A 16,998-nucleotide genomic window follows, 5' to 3' on the forward strand; every position below is an offset into this window, starting at 1 on the left:
GAAAATTTTCCAAATGATCCTATAATTTTAAGCAACCTATTTTGGTAGTGGAATTGGAAAAATAATTTTATTTTTTACCTAAAAATGTTCCCATGGAACTTAAAAAAATCAGTGTTTAAAATAAATTTGTTTTAAAACTGGAGAATCATAAAAGTTGTAAGCCAAATATTGTGTATATTAGCACAATTTGGGGGTAAAAATTCATCATCTCATAAATTTTTCAATAATGTTTTTAAGTTTATATCATTAAAAACCCTTAAATTGAAGTAAAAATTCAAATTTTAAAAATATCTTAGTCGCAAGCCAAAGTCAGAACATGATCTTGTTCAGGAATGAGTTCAGAAGAAGGAAAGAATCTACACACACACACACACACACACACACAAGCCCACTTTTTAATAAAAATAAGAGCAGGAAAATTGGTAGCAGCAATGGTCCATATGTTTCAATGAGCTTTACATGTTAGCATACATTTCACAATCTTTTCCATATCATACATTAGAAGATCTGCATCTACTGTACAGAAAGAGTGTGCCTTTGAATGAAGATGTTTAGAGTACCTTTTGAAAACATAGATATTTAAAGAAATTGAATAATATTTATCTATATAGCAACAGCTGATCCTTGAGCCTTTGACACAGATGACACCAGGACCCCTGTACAAGGATGGGTTTTTCACTGTGTGTTGTAGACACAGGTTCTCTGTCTTTGCAGTCACCACTTGAAGGCTTGGGGACTCCCTGGTCTTGTTACACTAATAGCAGGGCTGTCTTTGTCTACATCCCCATATCTCCTTCCTCCCTGTCTTCTCTGCAAATCACAGCAACTGTAGGGGATATAGTCTTGGTTCATCCTACTTTGGAGAGATTTGATACTGGTGGACCAAGGCTGATACAGAATTTTTGGTTTATCCTAATCCAAGCTTCAATTTCAGGGACATCCATGTTAATTGAAGAAAGAAACAGTGATTGTTGTTGAGATAATAAGGACTGGCATCACTAGACATATGAATGGCTTCCTCATTTCCCTCCAGCTCAACACCCTGCCCTGGGCTGCAGTTCCACCACTCCCATGTGGGGACACTTTCCACACCCCACTCTAGCTCTAACACCCCATACTGGGCTTCCCCCTCCAGCTCACATGGATCCCCTTTCCATACTCTGTGGGCTCCAGCACCCTGTGCACGGTTTCCACCCTGATCTTCCTGCATGCTTGTCTCCTCACCTTACTTGGGTCCCAACACCCTGCACCCAGCCTCTGAGAACTGTGTTCTCTTAGGAACTGGAAGAGATTTGGTGATGGAGGAATATGCAGGTTTGGGGAAACAGTAGATTCAAGGGTATAAATGAATCATTGGTGTAGGGAGGACCTCAGCTTCTGAAGGGAATAGCTTGTGTTAATAGAGATGAAAGACATGAACAATAATCCAAGGAGATGAGGGAACATGTAGCATGGATCTGTATAATGGCACACAGAGCTGGAAAGATAGCAGAGACTTCTACGATGTGGAGGTAGAAAATCCCTGGCCTTGGCTGACCCAGAGGAAGTGGTGGGACAGGGCACTCAAGAATGGAGGAGGACACATAGCTTAGGTAGAGATGATGGGTTAGCAATGGCAGATAATCAATATCTGGGCATTTACTTGCAAACCATGACACCCATACTTTATTTTTGCTCTTCTACTTCATTGCATCTCTGACTGGTAATGATGAAAATTTTCATACCAAGAATATCAGGGAATCAGAGCAAAAGGAAGCCTCTCTGCTCAATAATATTCACAGTTACCAAGTAAAAGAAGCCTGCACAATTTCTTTGAGTGTCATACCTGACAGACCCTGTCGTAGATGGAGAGACGGCAAGAAAAGCATGTCATGAATCTTGATGAGACCAAAAGAATACTATACTCGTAGGACGGTAGATTGATCGGTCCTGTGGTCCCCAAGGAGAAATACATTCTCTGCAGGCAAATTTGTGCTGCCTTGGTGGGACCTGGTCACTGGGGAGTCATTGCATCTGTGCTGTTATTGAGATAAGCCAGCCCTGCAGCTGTGCCCAGCCCTGCCCCATCCCCTACTGATTTGCATGTTCCCAGAGCACAGCCCACTGTCTTGAACACTTATTAATAGTCTGGTCACACCTTGTGCAGGAGTCAGTCCCAGTCAGGACAGCATGGACATGAGGGCCCCTGCTCAGCTCCTTGGCCTCCTGCTGCTCTGGCTCCCAGGTAAGGATGGAGAACACTGGGAATTTACTCAGTCCAGTGGGTTAGTACCACCTGGCCTTCTAGGAAGTCCTCTTGCAACATGGTTAATAGTATGGATGTTTCTTTTTATGTTTCCAATCTCAGGTGCCAGGTGTGACATCCAGATGACCCAGTCTCCATCCACCCTGTCTGTGTCTCTAGGAGATAGAGTCACCATCACTTGCCGGGCAAGTCAGAGCATTAGTGGTTGGTTAGCCTGGTACCAGCAGAAACCAGGGAAAGCTCCCATGCCCCTGATCTATGCAGCATCCACTTTGCAAACTGGGGTCCCTTCAAGGTTCAGTGGCAGTGGATCTGGGACAGAATTCACTCTCACCATCAGCAGCCTGGAGCCTAAAGAAGTTGCTACTTATTACTGTCAACAGGATAGTAGTAGCCCTCCCACAGTGTTACAAGCCGGAACATAAACCACCTAGGGAAGCAGAAGTGTGAGGCTGGGCTGCCCCAGTTCCTCCTTGTGTGCCTCCATCTGCTGAGAGCTTTTTTCAGAGGCAACCATGCTTTGAAGGTCCCTGGGAGGTTTTTACAGAAGGGGCAGGGAGGCTCTTCAACACCCTAACTCTCTTTCCCCTTCCTTAGCCCCAGCAGCACACACATGACAATGTCTCTCCTGATTTAACAAATGATAGAGATTATTATACCTAAGGATTCTGGGTTACGGCATCAGTCAGGGTTTGCAGAGTGGGGAAGAAGCCACTCTAGATATTCCAAACAAGAATTTTTTTAATAGACGTTATTTTCTTAGAGCAGTTTCAGGTTCCCAGCAAAATTTAGCAGAATGTGCAGAGATTTCCCTTGATCCCACACATGCATAGCCTCTCTATTTTCAACATTTAACATCCCCCACCAGCTTGGTACATTTGTTACAATTGATGAACCTCCATTGACACATCATTATCATCCAAAGTTCATAGTTTACATTAGAGTTTGCTCTTTTTTTTTTGTGTGTGAGGAAGATCAGCCCTAAGCTAACATCCATGCTAATCCTCCTCTTTTTGTTGAGGAAGGCCGGCCCTGAGCTAACATCTATTGCCAATCCTCCTCCTTTTTTTCCCTTTTTCTCCCCAAAGCCACAGTAGATAGTTGTATGTCATAGTTGCACATCCTTCTAGTTGCTATATGTGGCACACCACCTCAGCATGGGTGGACAAGCAGTGCATCGGTGTGTGCCTGGGATCCGAACCCGGGCCGCCAGTAGCGGAGCACGAGCACTTAACCGCTAAGCCACGGGGCTGGCCCCCTAGAGTTCTCTCTTGGTGTTGTACATTCTATGGGTTTGGACAAATTTATAATGATATGTGTCCACCATTATAATATCATACAGAGTAGCTGCAATGCCCTAAAATTCCTCTATACTCCACCTATCATCCCTCTCCCACGACCCCTGAAAACCACTGATCTTAGTTCTCCGTAGTTTTGACTTTCTCAGAATGTCATGTAGTTGGAATCATACAGTATGTAGCCTTTTTTCAGATTCCCTTCTTTCACTTAGTAATATGCATTTAAGTTTCCTCCATATCTTTTTATGGCTCATTAGCTCATTTCTTTTTAGTGCTGAATAATGTTCCATTGTCTGGATGGACCACAGTTTATTTATCCGTTCACCTACTGAAGGACATCTTGTTTGCTTCCAAATTTTGGCATTTATGAATAAAGTGCTATAAACATTTTGTGCAGGTTTTATGTGGAAATCATTTTCAACTCTTTTGGGTAAATACCAAGGAGTGCAATTGCTGGATCATATGTTAGGGTAAGAGCATGTTTAATTTTGTAAGAAACCACCGACCTGTCTTCCAAAGTGACTGTACCATTTTGCATTCCTAATACCAGTGTTTGAGAGTTCCTATTGTTCCACACCCTTGTCAGCGTTTGGTGTTGTCCGTGTCCTGGAGTAGGGCATCTGAATAGGTGTGTATTGGTATCTCACTGTTGTTTCAATTTGCATTTCCTGATGACACATGATGTGGAGCATCTTTTCATATGCTTATTTGTCATCTGTATATCTTCTCTGGTGAGGTGTCTGTTAAGGTCTTTGGCCCAATTTTAATAGGGTCGTTTGTTTTCTTTTTGTTGAGTTTTAGGAGTTCTCTGTATATTTTGGATAACAGTCCTTTATCAGATACGTCTTTTGCAAATTTTTCTCTTGGTGTTTCTTGCTGGGAATTGTTTTAATACAGCGAATTGGAGTTTAAACTATAATCTTTTAATGGACTGAGGGCATGGTAATCAGGGAAGCAAATACTAGAAATGGGAGATTCTCTGTTGCTCCCAGAAGCCAGAGCACATCTGTCATTGAAGGTAAAGGCTGTCCAACCATGTAGTCCTCAGGCCTGTCTAGGAAGCCCAGGGGTGGAGGCGCTGATGCTCTAGCTTTCCGCAGCACCTCACCACGTACTTCTCCTGACCTCACCTTGTCCACTCTGCCTCCAGGGGCCTGCGGATAGTACTGAATTCTCCAGTTCTGACTTCCAACGCTCAGTGAGGGCCCCCTCATTGAGCAATTTTACAGGAAACCAAAGAGGAAAAAGAGTTCTGATAAATGTCCTTCCAGAAATGATGGCAATGATGGAGAGTTGACAACAGACAACCCAGTATGGTCGCTATTTCCCCGTGCTCAGAATTTTGCCAGCTATGAGATGGACCCAGAACACACATGGATGTTCTTCCAAGTATCATCAGCAGATCTGGGATCATAGCATGAAAACTTCATTAAGTCATATAGTTAACAGAAAATGAGGAAATTACATTAACTATATTGCAATCATCTGATAAACTAATGAAAAACCTTTTTGACATACACAAAAAAATTCAACATCAATACAGCATTCTTTTTTCTTAATATGAAAATACCTTGTTCCTCAAAATTTGTCCAGAAGCTTGCAGCAAAATATGCATCTCCGGGAGCTTGTTATAAATTTAAAATTTCAGGTCACCTTAGACCTAGTGATAAGAATTCACATTTTAACAAGATAGCAGGGGATCTATATAGGGGTCAAGAATCTATGTTTTAAAGAATGTTTACTTTACCTAAAGAAATTTTTTTCACAATGAGGACATTTAAGAAAATTTCTTTTTAAAGCCACATGTTGAAACCACACCTGCTCTATTTTCCAATTAACGCAAAATTAAATTTGAAAATATTTTTAAGATGGTAAAGTTTGAAACACATTTATTTTTCAGTAGCATGATCAAATACCTTGCAAATGTAATGGAGTGAAGTTTTTAGAAACTTGACGAATTGCCAAGGCAAAAGTATAAAAATTATGTGCACCTGCGTTGGAGATGATTGGACTTAAATTCTCTTGTGCAGTTGGTTGGGGGATTTTGTTCACTTCTGAAACTTGCCATGAGAATGTTGCTCCCTGAGTAGTCACCGACCTTCAGTCTTGGTCCCAGATGAAAATTTATCAATAGGCTGGAGATCAGCTCAGTGACGTGTAGCAGAAGCACCCAGTTGAGTTTTTCCTAGCTCTGCCAAATCTTTGATAACTTAAACAACTGTGAATACTAAAGTTAATGCTTTGTGTTACAAACCACTGAGTTTTGAATGGTTGGTTACCAACTGTTATTGTGCAAAATCTGACAAGTACAATATTTACATAAATATGAATATTTAGCAACCCATTCATAAACATATTAAGCAGATAATGAAGAAATTAAAATAAAATCATATTTGAATAAAAAGAGAAACATTATCTCATTTATGGAAAAATGTGCATATATGTGTATAATATACATACAGGGGCATATATATGTATTTGCTATATTATTGGTGGCGCATTATATATATATAGGCATTCATGTCTAAATTCTGTTATATGAGTACATATGTGGTATATGACTATAATTAAATATATATACATATATTATATATACACATAACACATGTATTTATACAGAATTTTCATATAAATTAAATGGAGTAAGACGATTCTGGCTCCTCTCATCAAAAAATTGGTATCCAGATCCAGATATGGGATCTACTCTACCTAGGGCAATTTTCTTCGTAATCCTTGCTTCTTAATCACCCACTAACTGGGTATACTCACCTTAAAATGTTTTACTAGCTCTGTGAAGGTCCAAAGGGTAGGAATAGAGATAATTTTGTCTAATGTAAAAGACATCATTGTAATCTGTGGAAGTTCCCATTATCTCTATGTACACAATGATGCTATGAATTGTAGGTATGAGATATTATTTATTGGATTTTTTTCATTTTAAGGTGAAATCTAGTTGATAACCTGATCATCTAGGTCATAGCACTTGTGATTTATAGAGACAATAACAATTAAATATGCCAATAAACAAACACAAAACAGACTGAATGGCTGAAAATTAATTAAGTGGATAAGATCACATGTCTTCAAATGGGGTATGAGGGACAACACTCAGCCTGCTGAGCAGAAGCATAAGAGAATATCAGGGAGACGTGGTTATAAAATTCAACCGTATTTATTTAATAATATATTTTAAAATCCCTTTTTCATGCTACAAATATTATATAGCACATACTTGTTTCATCAACAGTTGATATGTATTTCAAATATTGGTTTGAATGACTCCTCTGGTCTTTTTGGCAAATTAGAGGACAAAACTACACTTTAGAAATGCATACTCATATGTTAAGATTTTTCTTTAGGTTGTTCTTCAGGTAACCATTTCTAACATTTTATAGATCATTGATACTGGACAACTTGATGAAAACCAGCCCAATTTAAGGGTTATCCATTGGCCAACAGTGACCAAGAGTGAAGCACGAATGAATCGTAAGTCAAGCTGTGTCCTAATGACTCTTAACAGAGAGCTGCATTGTGTTGACCATTGGAGTGCAGATTACCTATGCCAATTACCTCCTTTTACAGATAAAGAAAGAGACACAAGGACCTAGAGACATTCATTCCCTTAGAGATAAAAATTTCACCTGTCAGGCACCTGGACATGGAAAAAAAGCCTGGACACCTTACAATTCCAGGTTAATCCAGGTATTTTCTTTTGATTCTGAATTGTTTCTGGGTTTGGAGACAAATTTTCACCTTGATATTTGTCAGAGATTTATACTGGACTGATGTCACATCACTGCTGTAGTCAAGGATGCCCTGGAAGAATGGAAATCACAATAGTGGGTAAACTCGAAGGGTTACATCTCTGGTCACTTTACAAAGAGTCAATGAATGACATTGACATCTAGTTTTGAAGGATAATAAGACCTTAAAGAAACACAATGGAAAGATTGGAGATAAAGTCATTTTAGGAAGAGTTACGATTGGACATTTCACAATGAGCCAAGACTGAAAATAATGGCTTCCCAACTGAATACTCACAGAAAGGCCATTATTGAGCATGGGGCTCGCAACAATTAAAATGATCCAATACATAGAATTTAATCATTTGCGTTCCCCAGCTTTCCCAGTAAGCGTCATGAACAAATGTTATGAGATTCATGTATGGCCTCAATAATATGAATTTAAATTAACTGAGGATCACATGGCTATGGGCACTTCCAAGCATCCAAGAACATTATCTTGCCAAGAACAATGAACACTCCTGAACCCCTAATATTGTACCATACAAACGGGATCAGACTAACTGGTGTCAAGTTGAATAAAGTGGACTTAACCCAACACGTGGAAGGCAGTGATCGTTTTCCTGTATAGGCATTGGCCTTTCTTATCAGCCATATTTCTACCATAAATATTTATTGAGTATTTTCTTAGTGCTTTGTTCTGAGTCAGGACATTCCACATAATATAGCATTTGACTAAAGAACTCATTTATAGCCAAAAAAAAGTGAAACAAACTATGTATGCTCATGATCTGACTACGTACCTAGGGGCAGCTGTCCTTATAGATTGGAGGGAACCCATAATTAGTCAAGCAAAGATGAGACACAAACCATTCTGATGTCAAATTGCTGTATTAACAGATGTGGTCTGAAACACTAACTGCGTATGGTGCAATATCTCCCATAATCAGAATATTTGTGTTTGGGAAAACAAGTGGTAAACCTCTCACTATTTACTATACCTACTGAGCAGTTTGAAAATTTCCGTTTCTTATTTGCTCAAATCTGTGGTTTTCTGGTTCACAATTCTTAATCCAAAGGGTTGAAAAACGATCATTCCATTGAATTGGAAGAAATGGTAAACCTGTGGCCATTCAGACCTCATTGTGATATAGGGTAAATTGTCAACAAAGGGTGTTATGGTGAGGGCTAGGGTCATAGATCCTTATAATCAAGGGCAAGTAGAACTGCTTCTACATATTGTAAAGAGGAAGTAGAGAATATGTGAAACCTAGAGAAACTTCTGGAATCTTTCTGTTTACTGCCATTCCACTGTTAAACTTAATAGTATACTTCGACAGACTTCAGAATAAGGTTTGCATGACACAGTCAGGTGAGGCACCACATTCACTTGGACACTAGTGAAGGCAAAGGGAACGTGAAGTCCATAGTGAGATAAGGAGAGGTAAACACCAACTCGGCCTTTTGGTCAGTTTTAGAGTTAGGAAATGCAGAAATGTTTGTTCTTCCCTTTCTTGTTCTGTCATTGCATCACTTGGATGTAAGGGAAGCCATTACTGCTAGTTTAAACAGAAAGATGCTTCTTACCTTGGACTAGAAGGATTAAAAATGACTGGAAAAGCCAGAGGAGCAACTCCTGTCTGTATTCCCCCAGCTCCAAATTTCACTGAGTTTTATCCCTTTGGGACGGCAAGCTGTTCAGTTAGGAAGCTGTGCCCACGGGACTGTGCTGCCTGGCTGTGACCCACACCAGCAAAGTGAGCATCTCTGGATGAACAAACCCAAGTTGGCTCTTTGATAAAGCAAATAAGATTATAATTTCTGGCAACAGAGGTCACAAGAAAAGAGAAAAGACACAAAGAAATGGTATTTGAAATGAAAAAGAAGTCAGAACTAAAGATGGAGTAGAGGTCAAGGCCATAAGGGAATATCATGAAAAACAATATGCCAAAAAATTGAAATCAGGTGAAAGAGACAAATTCCAAGAAATATATAACTTCCTCAAACTGACATTAAAAAAGTTTCATGTTAGTATGAGCAGAAAAGAATTTGACATAGTACTTAAATATCTTTCCACAAAGAAAATACCAGGGTCAGATAGTCTAATAGGTGAACTCAACCACTATTAAAATAAATGATAATTCCAATTTATACAGACTTTGAGAAAATATAAGAGCAGAGCATGATCTTTAACTTATTTCTTGAAGCTAGGTAACTTCAATTGCAAAATCAGACAAAGACAAAGAATAATGGGAAAAGTATGGTCCCGTCTCACTCATGAACTTAGATGTAAAAATCTGAAATAAAATCCTAACAAACCAAAACAGGCAAAACTTATACATGAAGATAATACATTATGAGAATTAGCTTTAATTCAAAAATGCAAGTTGGGTTTAGGAAAATGATCGTGTGATTTGCCAAGTTGAGAGATCAAAGGAGAAAAAAACAAATGATCATCTCAATAGATGCAGAAGAAGTATTTAGTAAAATTCAGGATCTACTAACGATAAAAATACTTTTAAAGGGAGGAATAAGAGGTAGTGCATATCCTGATAACGCTTATCTGGAAAATAGCACAATAAACATCATCCTTCATAAGGGAACGGAAAAAAAAATAATTCCCTTTAAGCTTGCTCTGGTCACATGGGTGTAAGTTTACACAGGATAACACCAGCTGCATAACCTGCATTTCCTAAGAAATCTTCAAGAAGACCTTACAAATTGACAAGAGTAAAGGAGATTATCCATAGCCCATGCCTTCAAAATAACTAGAAGACAGAAGATACAATGAACCTCGTACTGTATGTCAATAGAGAAACAAACAACTAAGATTGGTGAAGTTGACAGCATAGCTCACGCTAAGCGAGGCTCAGGCGGGGATCATTGGAAGAGAGAGAATCACAGCAGTGACAGAGAAGACTGTGGTGGAATATGGGGGTATGTTGCTTAGGATCCACCCCCAGAAAGCCAAAGTCACTTCTCAGAGGTCATGACTGAGGTTCTGAATGAAATCTAGTAGAAAAGAGCCCAGTCCAATGGAGAATTGAAAGGAAGGGCCTGGCGAAATGGATAGCTCCAGAGAGAGAAGTCCTAGAGCAGAAGGCTGCTAGGGGAGGAGGAAGCACTTTGCAAGACAGAAGGCGTCCCTTGCTGGCTGTGAGCCACAAGAAAGCATCTAAAGATAAGCATCCTCTAGAAACAGGATCGCATCAAAGAATCAGAAGGCATAGGCACAAAAACTTATCACTGTAAAGTGAAATTGCACTGGTAGCAGGTAAAGACAGTGTCTTCGTATAAAGAAACCAAATCAACAACCCAAGTCTTCCTTACTCCCAAAGAAACATCTATTGCTGATCAGTAAATATCCACTGCAAATAATTATCAAATGAACAAAATCATTCATTCTCAATAGTAGTCTCCTATACAAAGAAAATTGAAAGTCGAAAACTAAAGTCCTTCAAGCAGACAAAAACACTTTTAAAAAGCTACAGGAAAGAAAAACTGGCACACAGTTCGTTAGGATGAATTAAGCATAATTAAGCAAACAATTGCAGATAAGAAATAACACCATAAATCCAAAATCTAAATGTTCAGAATGAACGCGTTCAAACACGAGTAGAATGTGAAAGGGGAGCAAGAGAAATTCAGAAAAAAATTAAAGATAAAGACAAAACGCCATTTCAAAAATGTAAATAAAATTGAGTTGCCCAAGGAGAATAGAAATGACTGAATTAATAGGATGCATGGATGGTTGGGAGGAAGAGAGCTAGGATCATTAACATGGCATAGATAAGGTGAGATAAGGTGAAATAACTGATAAATATAGAAGGCAGGAGTGGGCAACCCAACATACATAGAAAGGAGTCTCTGAAAAACAAAACAAAACAAAACTAGTAATTAAAGTGTACTTCAATATAATCTTCTTGACATAACAAAAGACATGAATCTATGTATTGAAACGCCCACGACATGCCTTTGAAAATCAACACAGAATGTCAACTCAGAGGTATATGGTGGAAAAATATTAGACTATAAAGTAAAAAAAATAAAATATTAGTAAAATATATTACACTGTAAATTTCCAGATAAATATATTAGATTTGACAGCAACATACAAAGTATATGTGCGTGCTTTTTATGTTAATTTATCTTTCTAGTCATTAAAATTTTTCCCTTTGAGACTAGCACTCTGAGTGTTAGGAAGTCAAAAAGAACAAAGAAAAAATAATCTTAAAATAGGGAAAGAAAACTGTCATATCTTTAGTTTCATAACCCTTATTCAGAAATTATAGTTATTAATCCTGAGTTTTAAACATAAAATCTATAATATGCATTCACATATATGTTCACTAAAGTTTCTCAATTTGTATAATTTCTATCACGAAAGTAAATCTGATTTTTAAGGATTGAGGTAGAGGCTCTGTGTTTTATTCGACTCATTAATCTGTTCATTTCAGTTTCCCAGTAGGAATTAGTAGCCACGTGAAAATTAAATTAAAATCCCTAGTGCATCTTCTAACTTTTTAGAAAACTAAATAACATTTAGAAAATGCTAGTTGTTTTACATTGACTTTCTTCAATTTTATGTGTGTATGTCAATTTACCCCACACTGTTAAGTTTTCTTTATCAGAGTGAAAGATAAAACAAAAAAAGAGTTTAATAAATAGGATAAGACTCTGGTGTTTGTTATGTATTTCTAATAATATGAATAATTAATTACTATTTTAAAATCAATGTTTCACTGCTACAGGTCTAGTCCTTTTTTTTTTTTTTTTTTTTTTGTGAGCAAGATTGGCCCTAGGCTAACATCTGTTGCCCATCTTCCTGTTTTTGCTTGAGGAAGATTGTCTCTGAGTTCACATCCGTGCCAATGTTCCTCTATTTTTTTATGTGGGATGTGGCTATAACATGGCTTGACAAGTGCCCTGGATGCCAATGCCAGGCCGCCGCAGCGTAGTGCACGAACTTAACCACTGCGCCACAGCGCCGGCCCCTACAGGTCTGTCTGTAAATTCCAGGTCTGTGGTGTGACTGGAATTCACCTTAAGAACTGTGTATGTACCTCAGGAGATGAAGAGCCGCTTCCTAGTGGCTGAAACAGTAACAAACAAGCAGCCCATGAAACTGCCAATAGACAGAGGAGACACATAAGATGAGGTTTTATGCTCTGTTATCTAAGAAGAAAAATAAGAAAAGAACACACAAAATGTACAGGTTTTATAAATGTAAAGCTCAAATATAAAATCACACGGTCTGGTATTCGAGGCTGAAGGTGATTTATAATCAAACTGCTTCCTCCATGGGCAACTCAATGGATGTCATCTAAGAAGAGCAGTTGTAGGGAATTGTATGTTTAACCAGGGTGATGATTATCCCCAGGGGCTTCAGTGAGTCCAGATGGTTTATTAATGTAATTGAACATAATAATGGGCTACAGAAGAAAACATGTTTGATCAAACTGATAGGTGATATAAATATGTTTTATAAAATTTAACATTCATTACTAATTTTTTTTTTCCTTTGGTGAGCTAACATCCAATGCCAATCCTCCTCTTTTGGCTGAGGAAGATTGGCCCTGGGCTAACATCCACGCCCATCTTCCTCTACTTTATATGTAGGACGCCTGCCACAGCATGGCTTGATAAGCAGTGCATATATCCACACCAGGGATCCAAACCTGTGAACCCTGGGCCGCTGAAGCAGAACGTGAGAACTTAACCACTACACCACCGGGCCGGCCCCCATACATTACTAATTTTTAATTAAGAAATGTCTTAGTAACTAGGAATAGGAAGAGTCAGAATATAGGGTTATCACGCAACTTTTCATCCAAACTGGGTTATTTGCAAGTGCACAAAGGGGCTGTTATTGTAGATCACATAGGACTGTATCAGACCAAAAAGAAGTTATAGTCACCCTAGGTGTGACAATATAATGAGCGAAAACTGATGAGGAAAATGAGGAAACAGTAAAAGTAGAAAATAGAGAAATTTAATAAACAAAATACATTAATCTCCAAAATAAAGAATAATATTAACCATGGAAATAGACTCTAATAATCTATGAGCCTTCTCTACTGCATAGTGCCCTAAAAGGCATTGCAGGGATTTGCTCCAAAGACGTTAGCTCTTTCTCTCCTCTTTTTGCCCAGGGATCACCAATATTTAGTTTAAGAAATATATCAAGATAGAACCGATATTTCACACCCATCTCTAGAAGATGATAATTCATGTAATTCTACAGGGAAAATTATATGTTCATATGAAATTTAAGTCTTGGAAAGTCATCCCAGTTCTTTTATTTTTTTTCTTGTTTTTAGCAGGTGTACGCTCTATTCTAATTACAAAATTTAGGGCCAGGAGGACAGAGACCACAAAAATTAGAGATTTCTTACAAACACCAGGGAGAATCTCCTCTGGGACTAAATGTGGATCCCACATCTGATATGAACCCCCAGGAGGCACTGAGCCCTACAGAGCCACCAGCTCTGCAGCTGCAAGGCCGGAACTACTCAAACCCTCGCTGATTTGCATGTTTTCCTCAGAGCTAATTTCTGCTCTTCAGAATTCTCATGAGCAGGCAGCTCAGTGAATCTGGGGAAAAAAGAGCGCCAGGCAGGGCCTGGACTCAACGTGGGTGTCCTGACTCGACTCCACTGCCCTCTGCTGTTCTGGGTCCTAGGTGAGGAGGGACACGCAGGGAACATCCTGAGATGATGGGAGTTCTACCAACTGTGAGGGCCCCCCAGGCTCTCTGCAGATCTCTGACCTATGATCTCCCTTTCGAGACCCACGTGCTCTCAGGTCAGGGGCCCAGGGCAGCTAGAATCTTCTGGGAGGAAAATGGAATGGGATCTAGTTAACAATGGTGACTTTGTGTTTTGCTTCCTTCTCAGCTGCCAGTGGGAACACAGTGCTGACCCAGTCTCCAGCCCTCCTCTCTGTGTCTCTAAGAGAGACCATGTCCATCATTTCAAGACCAATACTTGGTGTTGGCAGATTTTTTATTATATTCATATTGGTAGATCTTGAAGTGGTATTGTGTTTAAAATGTAGATTTCCTTGATGAGTAATGATGTTGAGTAAATATTCATATGCTTTTTTTTCATTAGCTATTTGGATATCTTGGGAAATGTTTGTTCCAAACATATATATGTATGTATAAATATATATACATATTTGTAAACACAGAGAGAGAAAGAGAGAGAGTTTGTTTCTTTGGGGGAATTTTTTGTATATTCTGAAAATGAACCTTTGTCAGAAATATGCATTGGAAAATCTTCTCCCATTTTGAAGAATGTCTATTTACTTGATATATTTGAAAAGGAGTTTCTAATCCTAATGAGGTCTAATTTATCAATTTTTTTGTCCTTTAATTTTGTGTGTGTATGTGCATGTCCTGTTTAATAAATCTTTGCCTACCCTAAAGATATCCTCCTATGCTTTGTTCTAGAACTTTTATTATTTTAGCTCTCTCTACAACGTAGCTCTCTATACGTAGTCTATGTAGACTACGACCCTCCACTAATTCATACTTTTTCCTGGTGTTAAGTGAGTCAAGGTTTTTATTTCTACTATCCATTTCATTTCATTTCCATATCCAATTGCTCCTTTCTATCTGTCAAAAAAGAAAAATAACCCAGAGCCAGCCCTGATGCTCTAGTGGTTGAAGTTCGGCGTGCTCTGCGTTGGCAGCTTGGGTTCAGTTCTCAGTGCAGAACCACTTGTCTGCCAGTAGCCATGTTGTGGCGGTGGCTCACATAGAAGAACTAGTAGGATTTACAACTAGAATATACAACTATGTACTGGGGCTTTGAGGAGGGAAAAAAAAATAGAAGATTGGCAACAGATGTTAGCTCAGGGCAAATCTTTCCCAGCAAAAAAGAAAAAAAAAAAAAAGAAAGAACTGTAAAGAAAAAGAAAAGAAAAACAACGTATAATCCACTCTATTGCCTTTGTTAGATGTTGAATCACTGTGTATTTGTGGGTCTTTTTCTGGACTCTCTGTTTTATTCTATTTGTTTGTTTATCTGTCTTTGTACCTACAATGTACTACACTGTATTACTTACTGTAGCTTTATAGCAACCCTAAAAATCTGGTATTATTAGTCTTTTGACTTTGTCTTCTTTAAGATTCTGTTGGATATCCTAGGTCCTTTGAATTTCTGTGTAAATTCTAGAAGTAATTTATAAATTTCAAAAATATCCTTTGCTGATTTTAATTGAATTGCTTTGAATCTACATATCAATTTTTGAAAAAATAATAATATTGAATCTTCCACTCTGTGAACATGGAAAAACTTTTTGTTCACTTAAATCTTCTTTAACCCAGATTAGATATTTTAGATATTGACATTGAATCCAGAGATTTTGTTAAATTGTTATTTATACTGGTGTATTTTTAGATTATTTAAGAATTTATATACACAGTTTTGTTATCATAAGTAAAGATATTTTACTTCTTCCTTTCCAGACGTGTGCCTTTTATTTCTTTGTTTTGGCTTATTGCATTTGCCAGGTCCTCTAGTATAATTTTGAATATAAGTGGTGATAATGGACATCCCTGTCTTTTTTCCAATCTGAAGGGTAAAGTGTCAACATTTTATCACTGAGTATGAGGTTTGTACTAGGATTTTTATAGACATTCTATCAGGTTAAGGGATTTTCCATTGTTCCTGACTTGCTGAGAGTTTATCATGAATTGATAAACTATTGATCTTTCTTGAAATGCTTTTTTTCCAGCTTTATTGAGATACAATTGACATATAACATTGTGAAACTTTAAGTGTACAATGTGATGATTTGATACACATATATATTGAAAAATGATTACCACAATAAAATTAGTTAACACATCCATCACATCACATAGTTACCAATTGGTTTGTGTGTGGTGAGAACATTTAAGAGCTACTCTTACCAGCTTTCAAGTATACAATCCAGTGTTGTTAACTATAGTCACCATGCTGTATATTCGATCCCCAGAACTTACTTATCTTATAACTGGAAGTCTGTACCCTTTGACCATCTCCCTTTTCCTCCATCCTCCAGCCCCTGGTAACCACCAATCTACTCTCTGTTTCTGAGTTCAGCTTTTTTAGATTCCATAGATAAGTGAGATCACACAGCATTTGTCATTCTCTGTCTGAATTATTTCACTTAGCATAATGCCCTCACGGTACATCCATGTTGTCGCAAATGGCAGAATTTTCCCCTTTTTATGACTGAATAGTATTCCATTGTGTTGATGTACCACATTTTCTTTATTCATTCATTCTTTGGTGGATACTTAGGTTGTTTCTATGTCTTGGCTATTGTGAATAATGCTACCATGAACGTGAGGATGCTACCATCTCTTTGAGATAGTGATTTCACTTCTTTTGGATATATACTCCAAAGTGGCATTGCTTAATCATATGGTAGTTCTATTTTTACACTTTGCAGAAACTCTGTTTTGTTTTTTATAGTGGCTGTACCACTTTACATTCCACAAACAGTGCACAAAGATCCCCTTTTCTCCACATCCTCAACACCACTTGTTAATCTCTTGCTTTCTGATAAAAGCTATTCTAGCAGGTGTGATGTGATATCTCTTGGTTTTGATTTGCATTTCTCTGCTGATTAGTGATGTTGAGTATCTTTTCATGTACTTGCTGGACATTGGTATGTCTTCTTTGGAAAAATGTCTGTTCAGTCGGTTGTCCATTCTTAC

General features: G+C 38.1%; 1 gene segment (V, D, J or C); it reads left to right on the forward strand.

Annotated features, from left to right (window-relative positions):
• The first annotated feature begins 2,169 nt into the window (after positions 1–2,169).
• On the forward strand, positions 2,170–2,670 carry LOC131399984 (immunoglobulin kappa variable 1-9-like). The segment is given in 2 exon segments: positions 2,170–2,224; positions 2,348–2,670. Coding segments are annotated over 2 exon segments (378 nt in total).
• The last annotated feature ends 14,328 nt before the right edge of the window (positions 2,671–16,998 follow it).

This window comes from Diceros bicornis, chromosome 40, assembly GCF_020826845.1.
Source record: "Diceros bicornis minor isolate mBicDic1 chromosome 40, mDicBic1.mat.cur, whole genome shotgun sequence".
Lineage (NCBI taxonomy): Eukaryota > Metazoa > Chordata > Mammalia > Perissodactyla > Rhinocerotidae > Diceros > Diceros bicornis.